Here is a 24,406-nt window from a genome sequence, read left to right on the forward strand (position 1 = left end):
GATAGAGGAGTCAGAATTTATTAGTGTTAACGTCTGCGCGTCTGTTGCATTTAATCAAAAATTAATTCAGTGTGATTGGTATCGATTTATAATTGATTTTTCGTTTGGCTATAATCGATATGGCTTTAATTGCAATTTATAGCATTTGAGTGGCGATCAATGCTATTAGAAATCACTCAAAGGTCTTTGATCACGAAGATCGATAGAAAGAGAATTTCAGATTTTCAAATGAATGATGCGATGGTTGATTGGGTGAGTTGTGTAATGAGCGTGTTTGGGTGTAAGAAGATCGATAGATTAGCAGAATGTTAGCAAGGACGTAGCAATACGAATTTTATTTGTAAGATTGAGGAATCGGGTGAACTAATTGATTGATACACGAGAGAAGAAAAGGGCAAATAGAGAGACAAGGAGACTCATGGAGTGGCACCATAGCAAACGAACAACAGTTCCACGTTTGTATAGAAGAATAAGAGTAGACTGTGGAAGAAAATAATAAATCAGCAACGGATGGAAACCATAAATCAAAATATGGAAGAAAATATCACCATAAAAAATTGATATTAAAAGAAAATGTCTATGTGAGTAAAAACAACCCGTCTAGCTGAATCCACTGTGAAAAATTTTCCCCACTCTATATCTGTGCCTAAACCAAACGCGGACTCCATGAACAAAGCTTCTTCCTTTGAACTGCACGCCTGTGGAACTCTGTTCCGTCTGTCTGCTTCCCACCGGACTACAACTTGGATGTCTTCAAGTCCAACGTTAACAAATTCCTAATGAACTGCCCCCTTAAGTAAACACTTCATCAAATTTCCACACTAACGTAATGTATTTGCAAGAACCCTTATCCCTGAGTGGCTTCCGGGCCTTGATAAGTGGTGATCACTGTGTAAAAAAAAGAATATATTCTTCTGAAGGAGTAGTTAAGTAATACAGAGCAGCCTATCACCATTAATGGGACAACTCGAACCTTTTGTAAGCGTGTACTTGATTTATTGCAATGTAATAACTGGATGTATACCGCTGTGTTTGTATATATATATATATATATATATATATATATATATATATATATAGTTTATGATCTCTTAAGCCAAGCTTTATTGCCACCTTATTTCGAGGGCAATCCAAAGTCTCCCCTTTTCTTCAGCTGTTACAAAGTAGTGTAGGGGAGAGTGTCATTCTAGTCAAATAAGTACACAATATTGTCTCTTTAAAATAGCTGCTGTGTTACAAGAGGGATTACTGCTATTATTCAGGTATTTGATATTACTAGATTTTCCGTCTATTAGAGAACACTTTACTCTTTTACCATTAAAATACTGGTATGTTGTAAAACTTTTTTAAAAACGCGTAAACGTGTTTATGCATTAAGTCTTCCCTGTAAGTAATTTTCCATAGATATTGATATTCAAAAGCCACGGTATATGCAAGACTTGTTTACTGTGTCGCGCTGTTCTGATTGCCCAGAGCTTCTCGGGACACAAATAGATGATAACAATATTTTGTGTCATGAGACAATAGTGTTTTACATTTACTCTTGTTTACTGCTGTGTCTGCTGTGGCTATACAGTTGAGCTAGAGTTGTCTGCCCAGATGCAAGACTGGGCGGGTGATAAGGAGGCCAAGGTTTGCCTTTGCAAACAAAGTCCGACGAAAAATTAAGGCAATACGGTTGGAATTAACGCAGCTGCAGCAGTTGTTGAAAAGGTATTGTAATGTTTACTATCCACCTAGGAGGACTCTGAGTTAAATATTTTCGGGTTTTCTCACTTGGTCCCTCTCTTTTATAAGAACTCCCTAAGGCATTTGAGCCACCAAGATGTAAGGCATACAAAACTTCGAAATTAGCAAAACAATTTACTGTTGCCGAGTTTATTCTGTAATTAACATAGCTCTGATTTATACATGAACTTGAAAACATTCAAATATATTATAAAAATAGTAAATGAAGTGACAAAACAAGTCACATTAAAAATGTAATACGGAGTCGCTTTCATCACAGAGTATAACACAGCATAATATCCAAGTATATATAATTAAATTAATAAAATCCTCGATTATTAGCAATTAGAAATGAGCTAATATATTGATTGTGATATAACACTTGCTAAGAAATGTATTTAAAGACAGTTGCTTCTTGGAGCACGTAATTAGTTGAGGCTTGTTGTTAACCGAAGGACTTGGAAAAATATAAGAAACTCCTAAGTAATTAGCAAATATATGCTGCTTGGCCGTAAATTATGATCTGCAGAACTAAACAAGTTTATGTTTAAAATATATAATTTGGACCATACTCTTCTATTTTCCATAGCCATTGCACAAATTTTCAACCTTAATATAAATTGTGTAAATACTAGCACTGATATGAGCCATGATTAAGGAAAATATTCAACAATATTAAATCCTTGAGTCAGATAGTTGGTGAAGTGTATTGAAATAAAATACCCAGCTTGAGATTAGACAACTATTCATCAAGTATACGTATGTACACCTTTTCTTACTCGCCTTTACATAGCCTCCTACACATTACAATACTGATAATAATTTTATTTAAATACATATGTTAATGTGCCTACTTGATTAACAGTATTGTTATAATATTCACCATTTTTAATATTCTGTTTCTAGATGTTTTAAATGTGGATCGATCTGTTTTATTTGATAAACTCAAAATCTTATTTGGATTACCCATTTCAATACGTCATCAGCCATCGACAAGTTATTTTGTCAACTTTGAAAATCTATATTTTGAACTCATAAATCACAAGGAAATCTGGAGGTGAACCCTTAATAAATAAAGTAGATTGTTCTCAATTAATAGGTCATCACGTGGTTAACGGGTTAAGGATTATATCTTTATTTATTATCGACTGTAGTAATGATTGGCATATACTCTCAAGAATAATACGACTTAACCATTGCAGGTTTATATCACACATCGTTGGGAAAATAACAGCCGCTACGATAATAGCTATAATACTTATTCGGTTTGTTTGTATTATTCCACATATTCAAACTAGTATTCTGCTTTCAATTAGTATTAATAAAACATAATTTAGATATTGACAGATAATGAAATGAACGGTCAACATGTATTCAGCCCCATATATCTACTTTTAATTATGCATTAAATAATAAATTATATATCAATTCCATGAGGAGTATCACATAGTTTCCAAAAAGTGTATGTGAAATATGTGAAATACAGCATTTTGATAATTGTGTTATTTTGATATTTCAGAGTTTATTTTCTATTTTATACGTCAGTTGTTTACCTTATACAATATACTTCTAAGAAATTGCAATGTAATGATCTGACTAATTCCTTTCGAGCATTTACTATTATACAAAACGCATATCGCAAAAAAATAGAAATATTTTAAAAAATCATGTGATGAATAGTGTTTCCTGAAACTGATTCAGTGATATCTTTTTAAGTTAACAGGAAGTATGAGAAAAGGGGCACTATAGGAAACAGTTAATATTTAAAGGATTTAGTTAATTCTAAGTAAAAACTAAAAAGATGCGTGTACCTGTTTTTCGTCAAGGAAAGTTAGACCAGCTTAAAGTTAAAATATACTAAGAATATGCAACACTAGCTTGATGCAAAAATAATTTAGCCCTTTCTGTCGGTATGTAGACAAGTGTGATAATGGCTCTTCTTCACTATGTGGGTAATAAGTGAATCAACTCCTTCCTAAAGTTTCATTTCTTGATGATTTTTGCTCATAAGTAGAGGATACTAATTAGATTTCTAATCATTCACGCATTTATATTTTATTGCTAGTAAAAAGCGAACAGGATTTTTCAAAATAGTCGGAAACACAAGAAACTCGAGTAATTTACACACGATTATATGTCAGTAAAAAAAGAAAAGTTCAAACGGAAGTGTTATACAACGTGGTAGATATAGGACAAAATATTAAACCACCTAGCGAATAAATGCATTTCCGTTCATATTGCTTCGATGTATGATTAATTTAAGTATATGTCAGTCTACTGATGTCGTTTCCCAAGGCATTAGTTATTCGTCTAGGGAAGATGGTTTTCTTACTGGTTGTCTAAGTTGCGATCCTTTGGGAAATCTGACTAAACAGGCATTGGTGTTCTAGAATAGAATGGTCTGTGGTATCTGAATGTGTCCCATTAAAAAATTATTTAAAAACTTACACTGTGCTAGTGGTGATACCAGTTAATGGAGAGATGTTAAGTTTTCGCATTCGTAGTTTAAAGCGAAACCCGATATATTCTCTCCTCGTTTGCTAAATGCTTCCAAACCTTCTATTCCTTTTTTCTCTACGTATTACATATTTATTTTAGTCTATCCTCTTTTAATGTTGCTTCTCTCTCTCACAGAGTCAAATCATTTCTCTTTTTAACATTTCGTTCCCCAGTTAAAGATAAAAAAATATGCAATTTTCCAACTGTTGACCAACTTCACAAAACCGTCCGCCTTTATGACTAACTGAAACTTCTGTTCTTTCAATCTTGTGACGCTGGGACGCTGGGAAAGATCAGGCGTGCTACAGTCACTTGCAATATAATTGATTCATTTAGGGTAAAAAGGTTATATAAGAGTATGTCCTTGTATTGTTTTATGTATAAATGTACACTAGCGGGGGAGGGCGACTTTGCCCCGGGCGTAAAATACGTTTAAATATTATATTTTAAATTTTCCAGATTTCGTATATATTATTGTAGAGTTTTGATTTCAAAAGTAAAAACAAGTGTTTAGAAGCCGTCAGCTAGAATCGAAACAGAAAACAAAACTGAAGCATTCAAAACTGATGACGTTACCACTGTTTGAAAGTGGCAAACATATGACGTGATTAAAAATTAAAAATCAAATATAAACTAAGATGAATGTACATAATGTATAAGCCTTTTATAAATATTTTACCCATTTTGACCTCGATAAACCTATTTTAACTGGCAATTTTGGGAAAAAAAAGGCTTGTAAAAAATCTTATTATTTGAGACCCTTAGCGCCTCTTAATGACTGTAAGTTTCGGAGGAGATTGAGTTAAAATATGGAGAAAAACAAAACAGACAGACAAACAATAAAAACATTTATATATTAGATGACAGAAATTCGGTGTTATACAGATATTTTTGTATAGAAATTGTAATCCCATTTGCGTAATCTCCTCCGGCTGAAGTGCACTTGTTTTACCGTTCCAACAAACTCTGGAAGATCCCATAGAAGTCATCTTGTGTGAGCGTGTCAATGATCCTCATTATTGACTCATTCATCTGCTCAATTATCTCATAACGACAAGTATGTAAAGTTATTCTTGAACTTTAAGAATAACGAAAAGTAACAGGGAGCAAAATTTAGATTGTATAGAGAGTGAGGAATTGTTTTGATGCTCATGGCAACGTGTTTTTTTCTGATCTTCTTTAAGCATCCTTGGGACAAAATTTGCACAAATCTTCCGCACCTCAAGTTTCTCGGGAATAATTTTGTGTAAGTTTCTACACTGACATTACGCCGTGCAATTATTGTCTCTAAAAATACACGACAGATCTTTCCCATGAAATCCATAACAATTTAGTTAATGAACTCTGGTTTACTGAGTTTCTTACTTCTCCCACGCCTTTCATCGTCTTCTACAGACTCCATGATCTTCATTAATATTCATGCCATTAGAAACTGATAGTCGATTTAGACAAAGCGGCTCAAAAGCAAGATGGCGCATTCCGTACATTTCTGTAGCGTTTTCTAATTTGAAACAATTTTAAAACAAATCGTTTTTCTCATGTCCAAATTTCATTCTGTAAATTCACCGCTGTGACAATCAGGCTTTAATAGGGTATATTCTAATTACTGCTGAAACTGCCTATTTACACCTTAAATAATGAAATTAGTCAGTTGTCTCATAAAGTGTATAGGAGTAACATACTAAATTTTCAAGAGTCCACGATAAATTAAAATGCCTATACAAAAAGTCAGGGCATTTATATCTATCAGTTATTCTTGTTAAGCACTTTACAGTAAAAATGCAAATCGATCACTTAAGCTGATGTTATAATAATTAGATCACTATCACAGATGTCTTGACATTTAAAAAATGTATAAATTTTACCAACATTGCTTGCTATGAAAGTTGATCATGTGTTTCCTTGCTAATAGAGAATGAGACGGCTTCATGGCCGGGTTCAAGTCTCCTGATCGGCAGTTATTTTGACATCCGACACTGATTATTGCCAAAAGGATGAGATATTAGTGTCTGTACGTATTCAAAAAATATTATAGTAATAATTATATATATATATATATATATATATATATATATATATATATATACATATATATGTATATATATAGTAAGTTCTGAAAATGTATATGGCAATTAAGCTACAAAGAATATTTCGCGTTTCACTCGTGAGAATTCCCCAGGCTTAGGCGTAAGACTGACAAATTCTCACGAGAATAAAACGCAGAATATTGCCATATATTTTTCAAAACGAATTACCTAGCTCTACCTATGTATCGAGTACTGTTGAAGTAAATGCTGACAAATTTACACATAAAATCATATCTTCGCATATTAATTTTTGTGATTAAATGAAGCAATCATATATATATATATATATATATATATTGTCGGAATTAGCATACCGACGAGTAGGGGGGTAGGGGAAGAAAAGACGGTTTAAGTCTTGCAACGAAATGTCGACGTTGCTTAGAGGCAGTCTTTCCTTGTAAAAGTAACAAATGGGTAACGATGATTGAATTGTAATTTGTCTAAAAGACAGCAACAACTACTACAACAACAGTAGAGCGGCCCCCCCCTTTTTATCTACTCCAACTCTCAGTCAACGAGATTCACGCGTTACTGGAATGTCTATTTAACTTGTAAGGAATAGGCACTCAGGTTCTTTGATTAACGGACGACCGGCCGTGTTGGTCACAGCTACCAGCACTCTTTTCTTCCCCACCGACCTACCCTCGTCAACCAATTCAAAATTCTCACACATTCCCCAAAAAAGAAAAAAATCTTTAAGAGAATAAAACAGTTTGTTTAGACTCCTGATAAATTGGGTCTACCAGTTACAACTCCTTGAGGGTTGCAAGTCAGACAGAACCATTGTTCATCTTTTGGTGGTGCATCAGTTAGACCCACACAGCTGACGTGAAACCAGTCATTGCATCTATCGCAGGCTATCATAGGTCTGGTATACTCAGGTCTGTTACAGCTAGGGCAGAATCAAATTATTGTACTCTCTCTCCGTTTAGGGTCCTGGCTTATATCCTGTGAATTCAATGGTTCCATGCCTATTTGGTCAGGTTCTCCAGGCTGTTGAGAGATTTCCAGAGGAAAGAGATGCTTGATAGAGTATGTGTCTATAGCTACATTCCATTTCCTCATCTTCACCATGCGCACCAATTCATCACTTCCTTGGATTAGCTGTAGAACTTCACCTAGGAACCAAAAAGATCTTGTCTTCAGAGGGCTTTTTATGAGCACTATATCTCCTGGTTTTACTTTATCTTCAAAAGAACAATCAGCCATGATCATTGCTCTTTCTCTGAGACTCAACAAATAGTCCTCATTCCAAACTTTCCTAAATTTAGTCAGGGCTTCTTCCCGAGAACGCAGGGTTTGAATCAAATCATGTCGATTAATAGGATCGATCGTTTCCAGATCCTGGTTTTCCAACCGCATTTTTATTCCCTGACCAACATTCGCATTCATGAGAGAGTTAGGGGGTAAGATATTCAGATCAGCATCCGCAGAGCTCCTATATGTCAGAGAGCGGCTATTTACTGCCCTTTGTACATCAGATAAAATTGTTAGTAGACCAAAATAGTCTACTTAACCTCTTCCTATTGCTTTATATAAGCAAGATTTTATGGTCTTGATAGACCTCTCCCAACTACCACCGGACCAAGGTGAAAACAGTGGAATTATGCAATGTTTTAAGTCATATGGGCTAAATATTTCCTTGAATTCGTCCGCTATCATGCCCCGGTTAATGATTCTGGCAGCAGCGTTAAATGTGCGAGCATTATCCGAATAAAGGTGTGTAGTGATTCCATTCACGTTTGTGAACCTAATGAATGCTTGAGTAAATGATTTCACAGTCATATCCGGAACCAGTTCCAAATGTATAGTCCTAATACTCATACATGTAAATAGAAGAATATACATTTTATAGTATTTTTCTTGTCCTTTAACATATATATGGCTGGTAAAATCCACACCGCTATGTAGATAGCGCCTGACAAAATTCACCTGAGGGGCTGGTAAGTTGGTCGAATTTGGCATTGAAAAGGAAACGGCATTATACCGTTTATATTTCACACAACTACTAACCACATTTTAACAACCTGTCTGGCTTGTGCTGTCCAGTAACCTGCCAATGGTATTTCATTCAAGTTTGTGGTCAAGCCTAAGTGTTGGCTTCTTTGGTGATATTCTTGAATAATCAATCGTGGTAGATAATACTCTTTTCCCAATAAAATAGGATTTTGGACCTAATATGAGGGATATTCCGATTTTCCTATTCTTCCCATCGATCCTATAATGCTCTTGTGGTCCAAAAAGAAATTCAAATTATTCACCAGTTTAGGCATGCTATTTCCTCCAGGGTCCAAGAAAAATCCTTGAAAAGGATTGTTTTTGCATTGTCTTGATCAAGTAGGCATTTGTTTGTAACTCAGGATTCATCTCCATCTTTTTTTAATTTATTGATGAACTTGAATACCAGTGAAGTTACACTGATCAACTTACTTAAACTGGAGAATTTTTCCAATTTGACTTCTGATGTAGCCACTTTATTCTCTGTGGCATAATTTACTGAAGCGCCAATCCGTTCCATTTGAACTTTAGAAAGGCAACCCAACTCACGATGGCACCAGGAGGATTCTTCTTGCCTTATCCATCTCGGTCCCTCATACCAAAGAGAAAAGTTTTCCTTAAATTTCTTTATAGTCAAACCTCTAGTGATGTAATCGGCTGGATTGTCATCTTTTGAAGTGTACTGAAAGTGTATCTTTATGTTAAAATATGATTTAACTTTCTCAGACATTTGAGTTATGACCTGCAATCTATTCTGTACAAATACATTTTTTGTTTGGACGAAGTCAGCCAAAATCCAGGACAGAACTACCTGAGCATCTGTGATCACATAGACGCCTTTTATAGGAATACCCTTTAGGGACTCCTTTATAAAATGGAAGCATTTCATTGCTAAAAATACTGCTAGAAGTTCCAACGTTGGGAGGGATGTTCCCTGCAAAGGAGCCATTTTCGCTTCGGCAAATGCTAGGATGAATTTTCATCCTGTACATCATATACCGCAAACCCATATGCGGCTTTAGACGCATCACAGAAAAATAATAATTCTGTATCCTTTCCTTCATCTATCACCCACCTGGGGAACGATACAGAGTCTAACGCTGATAAATCTTTAACCAACGTTCTCCAAACTGAACTCCTACCTTGACGAACCATATCATCCCAATTCAGTTTTTGTCACCATATTTCTCTCATCAATAAACGACCTCCCTCTGTCACAGGTAGATACAGAAACAAAGGATCGAATACCTTTGAGGTCTCCGATAATATTTTCCTCTTCGTTGATGCCTCAAAGTCGCATGATGGTGAGGAGACTCCTATAGAATCTTGTACAGGATCATATTGATACCCCAGCACCTTTTCCCAACCAGAGTCGAATCCTGATAGCGTTCCATCAGCCTCCATTTTCTTTTCGAGTGTAATACAGTTGGAATTGCAAGACTGTAGATTAAAATTTCCCTTCTGCAGACGCTCTCTCGCAGAGATATACAAATCAGATAGATTTTCTGCATTATTCGCAGTTTTCACAAAGTTGTTAACATAAAAACTGGATTTTAGTACCTCCGAACATTCATCCAAATGGAATTTCTCTGTATGAAATTTTTGTACCTGTAGCAATGTAATTTTTCACCTTTCTTCAGAAAAAAAAGCAAAACCGATTGCGATCCTTTTCCGATGCCAGACGAATCATCAGAAATACTTTCCTGATGTCAGCCAACAAGACATATCGGTTTGTTCGGAATCGGATCATCAAATTCAAGATGTCGCTCATCAGGTTCACTCCAGGATATGTTGCTTCGTTCATTGATACTGAGCCCTTATGTTTATAAGAACAATTAAATATCGATCTCACTTTGGTAGTAGTCTGGTCTGTTAGGTTTAGCACTGGGCTATGGGGAATCCATATATAGTCTTTAAATTGTTCAGGAAGCACAATTATTTCTTCAATAATACCCTCGTCTTGTTGTTGTTGAAAAACTTGCAGATACTGATTATACAAGTTTTTGTCTTCTCCAGATCCTTAGTAACCTTTTCTAGCACCCGAATAGCCGCATTGTAACTAGAAGGTACCGATTTTAATTTATCTTCATACCACTGAAGTTGTACATGATAGAGATGACCTTTGTATGTGATGTCATCTCTAAATTGCTTAACCTTCTCTTCATTCATGGTGTAGAATTTCTCATCAATGGGTAATCCAATAGATTCAAGGTTGAACATGTTTTCCAACCCTTGTTGGACACTAATCTCTTCAAACCAATTTTTTAGAGGGACTGGGTAGGATTCCTCTGGGTTAACCACGTAGTTGATTCTGGAAGATAGAAGTGGTGGAGTTTTCGCCAACACCTCTGCATAATTAATCGGTGTCCTTTTTTGGTTTTTAATCAGGTGCTTATATAGAAAAAACACCTGTTTCCAAAGTGGATTAGTCCTTTTTTGGTCTCGAATGTTGCTCCATACATGCAAGGGGCTATCTTTAAAGGTTCCAGGTACTGGATTACGTCGACACCTAGTAACCCATCTATAGTAACCAAATCCTCCTTTGCATTAAACTTTGCAGTCTGCGATTCTTTAAATTTCCAAGAATCTGAGTAAGTCCTTCAAGGCTGTAAGACAAGTTCAACTTGGTCGCAAGAATCTGAAGAGTATGTGTTTTGCCGGGCATCAAATTCAATCCCAACGAAATTTCCTTAAAGGTTTTAGGACTCGTTTAAAGGTATTTACTCCCATTATTTTATCCTTTGCGAAGGAGAGGCAATTTAGCTTCTTTAGAATTAAAGAGTCCAAATAAGTTATTTGACTGCCAGTGTATATTAGGCAGTTTACCTTCACTTATTTATCCTCTCTTTGCACTATTATTTCAATTATGGGAGAACGGAAAGCATTATCGTCTTTTGTATATAGGCAGGTATCAACCTGCACACTACTCGTAACACTTGAGCACATAGCAGGTATGTGTCCTTTAGAGTTGCAACTATGCCAACAAATTCTTCTTGATGTCCTTAATGGACACATATTCCCCAATTGAGATCTCTTTAGGCACCGACAACAAAGACGCAGCTCTCTACACCGGGTTATCCTGGCTTCATGGGTCGTATAGTTGCCACAGTCCTCAGACAAATGTGTATTGTTTTTGCAAAAGTCGCATCTTACCTCGGATCTCAATTCGGTATTAACAGTTTTAAGAGACAAGGTTTCGATCGTCTCCTCTGGCTTAATCTTAGGTTGCAGCCTAGGTTTGGACATCAATACCTTGGTCGGTTGTCTGGCAACTAGCATTTGTTTCACTATTCTTGGTGTTTCCTTCAATAGTGTGGACAATGTCGGGTAGGTAGTCCCAGAGATTCGTAAGAGTTATCCCTTTACTTCGGGCGGAAATTTCGCAAATAACGCTTGTGCTATTATTATTGCTCCAGCTGACTTATCGTCATATAAGTCACAACTATACGAGGACCTTAGCTCCCAATATATCCGCCTGGGTCTTTATCATAATTTGTTTAAATCCTTCCAGGTTTTTGGGATTATCTAACTGGAAATCTAATATTTCCTTAATTATTTCACCTCTTATCTCCTCCTCGTCCACATATTGGTCCTTAAATAGCTTAAGGGCCATAGCGTAACTATCTTCAGAGGGGGAGAGAGGATTTATAAGTTGGAGGGCCCTACCTTCCAAGGAGCACCTCAAAAAATATAGTCTTTCCCTGTTTGATGTTATGGACCTGGCACAATTTTCGAACTTTGTCAAGAGTCCTTGAAGCTCCTCTTGTTGGTGTCGAAGTCCTTCCCATCAAATCATGGCCCCTTCAACTTTATTTTAAATGGCTCCACAGAAAATGAAGAATGGGCTGTTGGTTTGAAGGGTGGCGATCTCTCATTTTCTTGAGTAACCAGGTTGCCATGACTAGAGGTTGAGTCAATATCTTCATCGAGGTAACTGCTGGGTGTTAACTCTGGTCGGCTTTCCACATAGAACTTAAACGCTGTCTCGCTTCATATTTTAAGCGGAACGAAGCTAGACTTAAGCTTGCCAATGCTTCTGCTTCTCCTTTTGCAGCCAAGTGTTCCTCCATGCCAAAGCAGACATCCTCAAGCTCTTCCAACCAGCCCTCTATGTCTCGCTTAAATAGAGAAAACACTTCTTCAGAACTCTTCTCTTCTTTTTCTAATCCTTCAAGGGTAATTAGTATTTTTCTTTGAAGAGGTTCTTGTTTCAGCTTCAGTTCCTCCATTGAGACTGAATCCTCCATGTTATAAATTCCGTTGAACACTAGAATAATCTAACTCCAAAGAGGAGAAATCAATTTCGTTTAAATGTATGTATTTTAAAATGGAAAAGAATCAGTTACACTTTTGTCCATTAGATGACGGCCATTACTGTTTTATGAAACCACGTGCGTTACTGACGCGGATAAAAAAAAAAACAGCCATTTAAATAGAAATAAAGTCATTTCGTTGCAATGTATGTATTTTAAAACGGAAAAGAATCAGTTACACTTTGATTCATTAGATGACGGCCATTACTGTTTTATAAAACCACGTGCTTTACTGACGCGGATAAAAAAAGACAGTCATTTAAATAGAAATAAAGTCGTTTTGTTGCAATGTGTCGAAATTAGCATACTGATGAGTAAGGGGAGGGGAAGAAAAGACGGTTTAAGTCTTGCAACGAAATGTCGACGTTGCTTACAGGCCGTCTTTCCTTGTAAAAGTAACTAATGGGTAACGATGGTCGAAGTGTAATTTATCTAAAGGACGACAACAACTACTACAACAACAGTAGAGCGGCCACCCCTTTTATCTACTCAAACTTTCAGTCAACGAGATTCACGCGTGACTGGAATGTCTATTTAACTTGTAAGGAATAGACACTCAGGTTCTTTGATTAACGGACCACCGGTCGTGTTGGTCACAGCTACCAGCACTCCTTTCTTCCCCACCGACCTACACTCGGCAAGTCAAACAATTCAAAATTCTCACACATATATATATATATATATATATATATATATATATGTGTGGGGGGGTGTAGGCAATATACAAAAGTCAGGGTTTATATACATCTTTTATATCTATATTGTAAATTATATATAGACACACAGAATCATGTTCGTGTACATCATTATCTATAAAGTAAATATGTTTATATATATATAAATATATCTACACATATATATATGTATATCTATCTATCGATCTATCTATATCTATCTATATATATATATATATATATATATATATATATATATATATTGAATTCACTCTTAACTTGGAGTTCCTATTTACAATGCCTCCCCACGGGACAGAATTAGACACCAGGGTCGTTTTTTAATGTGGAGAAAAAGGAACAAAAATAAATATTGTCTCAGTCCTGAAGGATTTCTCCTCCACTGACAGAGAACAAGAAATTGAAGTGCAGCATCTGAAGAACAAATACTACACTTTGATCTTGTCCCGAAGGTCAAGTTTGAAGTTACCTGTTCTTTAGTTGTTAACAACACAGATTGACTTCCTCTATGTGACAAGTTCAAATAATTTCGTTTTACAGAAGGTCTTTCACTGAGGAAGTTGGCAATATTCATATGATTTTACTGCCGATCGGACGTCCTTAAAAAATTTTATGATTTGAAAATCATTAAGATAATAATCTAATTTTTATACGAAATAAACGAATAAATTAAGTCTTTAACGTATTAAGCGACCATTTAAAATGCTGAAACAGAATTAACAGTCAGAATTTACTTCAAATAGGTTTCACATTATATTTATTCATTTAAGAGTAAAATGTAATGGAACCCGTCCTTCTAAATCCTCATATTTTCCATCAATTTTTAAATTTTATAATAAATATTAGAGATCACTTATTACATATTTTTTCAGCTTCAAGTTTTTTTTTTGTATTAAAAGCGCTTTGGGGACATGATATAAGCAGCAGCTTAGTAAAAAATTCAAATATTTCAGATTTACATAGATCTTTATCTATATTAATTAGAAGATCGAGACGTTTGTATGCAAGATATGCTGGCCTTACTCTGTTCAGTTTCTGTTGAAATGTAATTAATAATCATATACATAATTTATAGGATCAAATGCGTCTTACACAAAGTCGCTGCTTATAATGTTTTATTATAAATTATCAAATCAAAAATATATTTCACAGGATCGTATGCATCTTACCCAACGGTCGCTGATTAGAATGTAATTGTCTAAATAATCCAAATACATATTTTTAAGACAATCAAATGCATCTAATTCAACAGTCGCTAACTAGAATATAATGGCATTTATAATCAATAGAAAAACAAAGAAAAATCTCATTGAATATTTTCCTGTACTAAGACAAACAAACTGCTCCTGGATACTATGAGGAAACCCACTGCTTTTAAATGCTTAGACAAAGGATATAGTTGTTAATCCCTGAGAAAATTCACCTAAGATTCCTGATACATAGATGATAAAGCCTTGCGAAACAATTTTTTGACAAATTTTGCACTGCTCCCGACTGCATTGGCTTGCTTTTTCGTCGGAGTTTCTGGTTACTTGGCAAACAAAGGTTTCTTTTCCGCATGCCTTATCATGCATCTAAAGAGATACCTCCAACTTTAGTGTCAGCTTAAAGACAACATGGGGAGTAATCAGTAACTCATTAAGCCTAACTTCAATTGGCATTAAAGTGGGTGCAAGTGTTTTCTCCTGACTGTGGAAATCATCTCTTAGGTCTATCTGGCAGTAATCTACCGCCATAGGCAGAGCAGCTCTCGGGCATAAGCGCCACAAAGCCACCAAGAACACTACGCCACTCCTCACCAGAGACGAGCTCGACTCATCACCACCATCAATGAAATGTTAAAAGCCATTGACTTACACGCCCGTCAACAAGCTACAGGGAATGACCGGACTCCTCCAGATATTTCGAAAGTAGGGATAGAGACATCTCCCTCAGTCATACCTTCACAATTTCCTGCTACAGTTCTTTAAAGCGGGCGCGGTACACCACGATATGTTTGTCACGGATTGTAAAGTTCTAAAAGGACAAGAATGGCCGTAGGGGCTATAACAATTATTGTTGGATTTTCCTACTCAGCATCCATGGTAAAGTTTTTGCACTCATAATCCTACACGATATTACACTTCTGGTTGATCGAGTGTATTCAGAGCCACAGTGTTGGTTTTGAACAACACCGTCAGCGATGGGCATGGTATTCGCAATATGGGAGCAGCAAGGAAAGCTGACGTAAATAGAGACGGTTTTTGTGCCTTAACTTATTCGACCAGACCTAGGTATTTTATTTGGACAGTTTTTCGGGTCTTGTCTCCCTCTTTTTCAGGATTAGATATTACTCCAACCCCTTTTAGATTATCATATTATTCCAGGATATTATGATTGGCACTGTCCAGGTTATTAGATCAGTTTCGCACCCTTTCCTCATAATGTGCCAGCTTGTAGCAAAAACGCATCTTACCGCCTACGAGTTTTAGCATGTAGTTATCCTTTCTCGTATGCTCACTATTGCACGTTTAAGAGAACGGCATAAATCTCGACACAAGGAACGTCGGTAACCAATTAATCCTCGCGATCACACCTTGAAAGTGGTAGACAAGTTGACTGAACTCGACTATAACACCTTGTCTGATGATGATGATGATGATGATGATGATGATGATGATGATGATGATGATGATGATGATGATGTGATGATGATGATGATGATGGGCAAAGCAATCACTATGATGTTACGCCTGTCAAAGAAAGTTTAGAATAGAATCTTTTTAACACCAAAATCAAAGACGAGAGTGTGCAAAGTTTTTATGTTGTATGCTCTATTAAAGGGAGTGATTCCTGGACTTTATACTCACACTAAGAAAAAAGACTGAATGCCCCTCATATGCGAAAACTCGTATGTCTCTTGGGGTATAGCCTTTCAAGATCGGGTCACAAACCTAGATATTTTCCCCATACTATAATATCAATTATTCTCACTCAGAAAGTTTCGTTGCCTTAGTCATGTGGGTAGGATGGAAGAGAGTCCCATCCCTATCTCGTTTCTGGGACATTATAAATGGAATGACCAACTCTGTGCTAAATTGATACTTGTAACAAAGTAGGGGAAAAGACGGCCACTTCCCTAGACTAGCTCATAATTAAAGAATACTCTAACTTAACATCTAAATCTGACCCCCAAGATCGCCATGGTCATGGAATATGTGCCTACATTAAAGATGACTTTCCGTGTGGTAGGGATATCTCCAGTGAAGACCCTAATTTACCTTATATGTTCTTCCCGATTGCACTTGCTTACATCACTGACTTTGTATTTGTCATCTATCGCCCCCACAACAGCGGAGTTACTCTCTTTAAGAGCATATCTGAGAAAATAGACCACATCCTGTCTGTACATCCCTCGGCTAACATTCACATTTGTGGTGACTTCAATAGCAATGACGTGGAATGGCTGATCCACTCGAATAAGACTGATGACGAGGGGAGGTTCTGTCATGACTTAGCCATTGCCTATGACCTCACTCAGATTGTTCACGAACCCACCCCATGTGCCCGATACTTCCGGTCAGTACGCTAGCCTTCTTGATCTTTTTTCATGCAACTTCCCCTGAGCTATGTTCATGTTCCGTTCTATCTCATCTTGGATCTTCCGACCACTCTGTTGTAGCAGTTAAGATAAAAATGAAATGTAATAAGTCTTCAGACGTACCTCTCCTCCGTACTGTATATCGATACTCTATGTCTGATTAGGATAGCTTCCGTACGTTCATATCTGACCCACGTCTGCGCTCCATATTTAAAAAGGATGTGTCCTCTATAGTATCATATCTGACCGAATTGTTAATTGTAGGCATAGACCGATTCATACCATCCAAAAAATTCCAACAAAAACCTAACAGCCAGCCATGGTTCTCCCCTGAATGTGTTGCTGCCATCGCGCACAAAAATCACTTTTTCCATAGCTACCAACGTAATAGATGTACTGAGACTAAAGCTGCTTTCCAGACTACCAGCAACCACTGTAAAAGAGTAAAAAACCATGCAAGAGAGTTATCTGCTCAATCTGTTAACTCAAAAGTTGCTAAGCAGCGGCTTGGTTCCCACCAGGTTTGGCAATCAGGATCTTGAACAAAAACGTGCGTTTTATCCCAACTATCATCAATGCACCTGAGGTCATCTCGTCAGCATCAGACAAGGCCAGACTATTTGCAAAGAACTTTGCAGCTAATTCTACCCTATGCGTAAATGACCATCAACTCCCTGCATTTCCTCCTATAACAGACAACACGTTATGAAACATACAAATATCTGTGCGTTAGGTCGTCAAGCTAATCAAGAACCTTGATTCCAGTAAAGCAACTGGCCCTGACGGCATTCCAGTTATAGTGCTGAAAAAGCTCCAACCAGAACTTGCCCGCATACTTACAAAACTGTTAAAACGTTGCCTTAAGGAGAAGTGCTTCCCAACACCCTGGAAAACATCATCAGTATGCCCTGTATTTAAGAATTCAGGTGAAAAGTCATCTCCCTCTCTGTACAGACCAATAAGTCTCATGTGTGTCATGAGTAAGTTGTTGGATTCCATATTAAATTAAGAAGTAATCAACCACCTCAACAGAAACAACCTTCTTAGTGGCATGCAATATGGTTTCCGCTCTGCAAGATCTACAGCAGATGTACTAAAGGTTATATCACATAGGATTAGTGAATCTCTTGACAAAGGTTGCCTTTCCAGGGCAATTACTCTTGACATATCAAATGCCTTCCATGAGGTATGGCATAAGGTCCTACTTCACAAGATTTCCAGCTACGGTACTACTGGAAATGTTCTTAATCATTAAATCATTTTTCTCCGATAGGTTCATAAGAGTAGTGGTTGATGGGCAGAAATCAGAGGCCCACAGTATTAATGCTGGAGTCCCCCAGGGGTCCATCCTGGGCCCAACTCTCTTCCTGATCTACATAAATGATCTCCCAAAACACATACTTTAATATTTCTTTAACATCTATGCTAATGACATGACCATCTATGGCAACACATCAAAGGCCGTAAATGACAAAGTTCTCTCTAATTCTCCCTCCTCTGATCTTGAGTGCGTGGTTCAGTGGGGGAAGACGTGGCTGGTCACTTTTAATGCATCCAAAACCAAGCTTCTATCTTTACATCATAAAAGCTCTGATCCTCATCTGTCATCAATTGAAATGGATGGCGCTCGTCTTGGGGAGGCTCCATGTTTTGACAAGCTTCTGGGTTTGACCTTTACTCCTGATCTGAAATGGAACACGTACATGAAATCTGTCGCCAGGGACGCTGGAAAGATGGTGGGCTCCTTCTACCGCTCCAGAAGATATCTCACTACTGATGCAATTCTCTATCTGTATAAAAGCCAAGTACGTCCAAGGATGGAGTACTGCTTTCACATCTGGGCAGGAGCTGTTAAAACAGCCTATCCTGCCTTAAGAGAGTACAAAATAGACTTCGTAGCTTAATGGGGGATGCCCTTGTCTCTTCCCTGCAACCTCTCTCCCACAGAAGAGACGTCGCGAGCCTGTCTTTGTTTTATCGTTATTTCCATGGCAGGTGCTCGTCTGAGCTCCAATCTCTGGTCCACCCTCGCCAATCTTTCACGAGAAACACCTGCCTGGCTGAAACTTCTGTCAATAATTTTCCCCACTCTTTATCTGTGCCTTAATCCAAACGTAGATTCCATTAGATGCAAAGCTTCTTTCTTAGAAATGCACGCCAGTGGAACTCTCTGCCGCTTTCCTCTTTCCCACCTGACTACAACTTGGACGTTTTCAAGTCCAACATAAACAAACTCCTGACAAAGTAAGACACCCTATCAAACACCGAATACTCATTGATTACTGTACACGCAATAACCCTTATCCCTGAGTGACCTTCGGACCTTGATAAGTGGTGACCCCCATGTAAAAAAAAAAACACTGTCAAAAATGTCCCCACTCTTTATCTGTGCCAAAACCAAAACATAGATTTTTTGAACAAAGCTTCTTTCTTTGAAATTCACACCTGTGGAACTCTCTTCCATTTTCCTGTTTCCCACCTGACTACAACGTTGATGTCTTCAAGTTCAACATAAACAAATTCCTGATGAACCGCCCCCTTAAGTAAGACACTTTATCGAATCCCCAATACGAACTAACTGTACACGCTGTATAACCCTTAATCGCGAGTAGCTTCCGGGCCCTGATAAGTTATGACTACCTTGTAAAAAAAGTCAACGGAAAGAAATCAAAAGGCGCGAACAAAAAAAGGAAGTAATCTAACGATACAATGGCACAAATCTTACCGCTTAACTCACCAGCAACAACTGCCAACAAAGCTGCCTAATATTGCATTAAAGAGCTACACTAGATGTCATAGTACAACAAAGTGTCAATGCAAAAAAAGAAAAGATTGGTTTCCTTTTGACCTTTACTCCTGATCTGAAATGGAACACGAAGAGCAAGTCTGTTGCCAAGGTCGCTGGAAAGATGGTGGGATCCTTCTACCGCTCCAAAAGATATCTCACTACTGATGGAATTCTCTATCTATATAAAAGCCAAGTACGTCCAAGGATGGAATACTGCTGCCATATCTGGGCAGGAGCTGCTAATAACAGCCTATCCTGCCTTGATAGAGTACAAAATAGACTTCGTGGCTTAGTGGGGGATGCCCTTTTCTCTACCCTGCAACCTCTCTCCCACAGAAGAGACGTTGCGAGCCTGTCTTTGTTTTATCGTAATTTCCATGGCAGGTGCTCGTCTGAACTGCAATCTCTGGTCCACCCTCGCCAATCTTTCACGAAAAACAACCGTCTAGCTGAATCCACTGAGAAAAATTGCCTCCACTCTTTATCTGTGCCGAAATAAAAACGTGGATTCCATGAACAAAGCTTCTTTCTTAGAACTGCACGCCTGTGGAACTCTGTTCCGTCTGCCTGCTTCCCACCTGACTACAACTTGGATGGCTTCAGGTCCAACGTTAACAAATTCCTAATGAACCGCCCCTTAATTAAACACTTCATCAAATCTCCACACTAACGTAATGTACTTGCAATAACCCTTATCCCTGAGTGGCTTGCGGGCCTTGATAAGTGGTGACCACTGTGTAAAAAAAAATCGCAGTTGACCAAATAGTTCGCCTCACTGTCTTTTGGTGCAACTTTGGCTTCTGGAAGTGTAGTGAACTTCGTCGGCGTCTACCCACTGAGCTTAGCGTCATGAGTGTCGTAAAGCACCCACTTTTAATCGCAAGTCACAACCCGGTCGGTAAAGAAACGCCTCGATCTTGTTGCGTTAAATAAGTGAGAGATGATATTTTATACCTGCATTTCCTTTGGTTGTCGTTCAGTTCATGAAATACCCATTTAGTAAGTGTTTCTGTATTTCCAATCATGCACAAGTTGTTGGAAATCGTCGTATATTCATACTAAGGAAACAAGCTCTCGAAGAGTTGGGTGTAGATTACTAAAGAAAGATACAAAAATCATGCAGTAAACACACTCACATACCCAAAACATGTAGATGTATGCACAAGCATATATATGAATACATAGTGGCGTATATAGGATATAAATTACAAAAATAGCAAATGGGTATTGTTTAACCGGAAATAGTTAAAATGTTGCTTCCTGTGTAGTTTCTATAATAAAGTGGTATTCTAGTAATATCGAAGGAATATAAATTAAATGTAAGGAACAGCATTTATCCTGCCTCTAATCATTCGAAGAAGAATTTTCATGTAGCTTACAAAATGTTATTTACTTTTTGTTTTGTAAGTAAAAAGAAATAAAACAAAAAAAAACATAATATTTAAATATATATATTTGTAAAGATATATAAAATACATGTATGTGGCCGAAACCTCTTTTCCCAAATTTTACGATATTATTGGCGAAAATATGCATGAATAGAATTTAGAAGAATCATTAAGTAATTCTATCGTTCAATAATACGAAACAAAAATTAAATAATAAGTTAATGATGTTTAATTTTTCAAACTTATATGAAAATTCATTAATATTTATGAAATTTTTCCTATATCTAAGACTGAGTATATTAAGAAGTTTGTTTTAGTAATATTTAAGTTAAAATTTGCCTTTGATGATCAATATCAGCGTCAGAAAAACTTAACTTTGTATGTATGTATCTATAAAACTATACAACTCAGATAAGCATATTTGTTGGCTTGGGCTTTAAATCGAATATCCTCTTTGTAACTTTCGGTTTAAAAAAATCATCTTTTCTTATTTCATGGCACCCCGGATTTAAGTCAAATATTAAAAGCCGCTGCTGCTATTCGAAGTATACGCACAGGGAACACTATTTTTTGTTTTAACTTATTTTAAGGTGTTTTTCTTACAAATAAATGTAATTTAACCTCGTTCAGTTTTTAAAAAACATGATGTAAATAACAAATATACAATGTATCTATGTTTTTATTTTGAGAATTTTTAATCTTACACTTTAAACGCCAACGGATGGACTAAATAATAAATAATAACGGAGTAGGGTAGCTAATCGAATTTTTCTCAAAGAGTGAATCGCAAAAAAAAAAATAAACAAAATAATAAAATGGCGGGGTCCGCTGAAGGATCCAACGGCAAATCGAGACGGTAAATCGAATTGGAAAATGAGGGATCAGTGTACTGGAATGATGTATGTGATATTGATCCCCTTTCCAAATGTTTAACAATTGCTTTGTCAATTATTATTATTATTATCTCGTAGCTTAGTATATAATAATCTGCAGAAATGTTTTTTTTAAAACTCTAAAATGAAAAATTGTTAGAGGTTTGCGATTGTTCATACGCACTTACATATTTTTTTTTAAATATTTTTTACCGAAGTTGTGCGTGATTAAGACTAGAACTTGAAATTTTTAAAAACACGTTTTTGGCTCAAAATTATTAGTCATTTACAATATTTTATTTGTATTTATTATTGCAAGTTGGAATTGTTTCCAAACGAAAAAATGCAAATATGTGTTTCTAATATAAAAAAAAATACTTGTCAATTCATATATTTAGAATTTACTATTGGGTTATTACAGCACAACTCAGCATAGTGCAACCCCCATAAAAAGAAATACAAATATATGTTTTGGTTAATACGGTTCAACGGTGTTTAAACAATTAAAATTTATTATTTTAGCATGGGGGTTTTCTTTACAAATTTAACGTAAAATAAGACCCCACTTCTTGGCAATGTACCAGGCGCAGAAAGGAGAAATTGTGTGTGGGTTGGGTCAAAATTTGCAATCCTTTTAAAAATACGTAGAAACACTTAAAAACGTGTGTTTGTGGGGGTTCAGTATTTAAAACTTTGCATTGAAAAGATCCCACCGTTAATAATTACTTAATCAGTTAATTATTATTTCCTGATATTTAAAGGCTGTTACACACACACACACACACACACACACACACACACACACACACACACACGCTACCTGTACATCTTGTATTTGTTTTTTTCGTTTTTTTCCTCATTTTTTTTTCAACGCATCACACCCTTTTATATAAAATAGTTTCTATTTAATCTAATAGCAGTAATGTTAAGACATTTATTATTCAGTATATTCCGTATTGTTTTGCTGGTCGCCCTGTCTGTTTCCGTGCGCGTGTTCATTGAATTTTATCGCGTACCCGAAATTTCGTATCGTTTTCACTTGTCGTCACTTTTGTTTTCGTGTGGGGGCGAGTTAAACTTGTGAGCGTTTATACATTAATTCTGTATACTAATTTGCACTTTTATACATTAACTCCGTGTGCACTCACTGTTCTATAGTTAGTTATTAAATATGCGGACAACAACGGGCCACGGATAGTCTAGTCCACTATATATAATAGCTAAATATAGAACCAAGTATCTAAGTAACAAGGCAGCTTACCGGTTTCGTACATTGCTTACCAGAGCTTACTTGAGGTATAACTACGATTTTAAAAATAATATAACATAGAAATATGGTAGGAGACACAACAAAAGGTGTAGAGAAAATTAAACTAGAGATGAATTATTAAAAAAAAACATGTAAACTCCTACTAAATTTCCTCTTTGCTTACAACGAGAAGGTCTTAAAAATTAATATTACTCCTTTTCATTCTGTCCATCGTCAACTCACGTTTACTGGTCTTTATGTGCGTTGGGACTCTTTATGTGCAAAAAACAAAATAATAATCTAATTATGAATCTTGCACATGCAACATAACGTGAGCGGATGTATGCAAATATCGATCCGTGAACGAAGTGCCTCACGATAAGAAAAATGGTTATATAGAAAGGAGAGAGCACGTTCAAGAGAACGATTATTTTGATCACGTGAGAGACGTTACAGCCATATCAAGAAGTTACACGTGCTGGGAGAATGAGAAAATGAATTTTGTAAACAAAACAGAAAAAAAACAAGTTTAATTTTTTGAAGTACATGAAAAATCTTTCTTCGAATGATTACAACCAGGATAAATTTTGTTCGTCATATTTAATTTATATTCGTTCCATGTTACTAGAATATTACATGTTTTACATTAGAGAAACTTCCAAGGAAGCAATATTTAAATCAGTTCTGGACGAACAAGTTCCATTTGTTATTTGGAAAGGAGTCCCTACTTTTATGTCACTACTGGCAATGGCTTCACCTTGTCGAGATTAATCTGACCTCCTTGTGTTATAAACCATAAGTGAACTCAGTAGTTTTTAGGGCTGTTCAGGACTTATCTTGCGATCTCGTTTAAGTGACCATATTCAAATTTATATAATGTTTGTTAGTGTTTAATCAGTGGAAGTGAACTAAGTATATTTGATATTAGAATAGTATTTTAAAATAGGAATAAAACCTTGCAATGCATATTCAAATACTCAATATTTTCTAACAAGTTGATTTTACCTTAAAAACTATATAAAAATAATATTAAAAATATTAATCATTCGTTAGAATATTACTTTTGTCAGTAAATCATTTAATCTCATTTACACATAATACATAGACATGTATATATGTTATTAATAATAGGGATGCTCGGTGAAATGTGTTGCTTTACTCTTGACTGAAGATAAGAGGTCCAGATTGTGTTATAATTTAACATATTATACT

At 36.4% G+C, this 24,406-nt stretch overlaps 1 protein-coding gene across 1 annotated transcript; it reads right to left on the reverse strand.

Moving 5' to 3' along the window:
- Positions 1-7,217: 7,217 nt before the first annotated feature.
- LOC145273803 (uncharacterized) lies at positions 7,218-7,676 on the reverse strand. The gene has a single exon (XM_080127137.1). The coding sequence runs from the start codon at positions 7,674-7,676 to the stop codon at positions 7,218-7,220; it is 459 nt and encodes a 152-aa protein (XP_079983263.1).
- Between the last annotated feature and the right edge of the window lie 16,730 nt (positions 7,677-24,406).

The sequence above is a fragment of the Euprymna scolopes genome, unplaced genomic scaffold (assembly GCF_053919585.1).
Source record: "Euprymna scolopes isolate OS-2025 unplaced genomic scaffold, ASM5391958v1 sca183, whole genome shotgun sequence".
In the NCBI taxonomy this organism is placed as follows: domain Eukaryota; kingdom Metazoa; phylum Mollusca; class Cephalopoda; order Sepiida; family Sepiolidae; genus Euprymna; species Euprymna scolopes.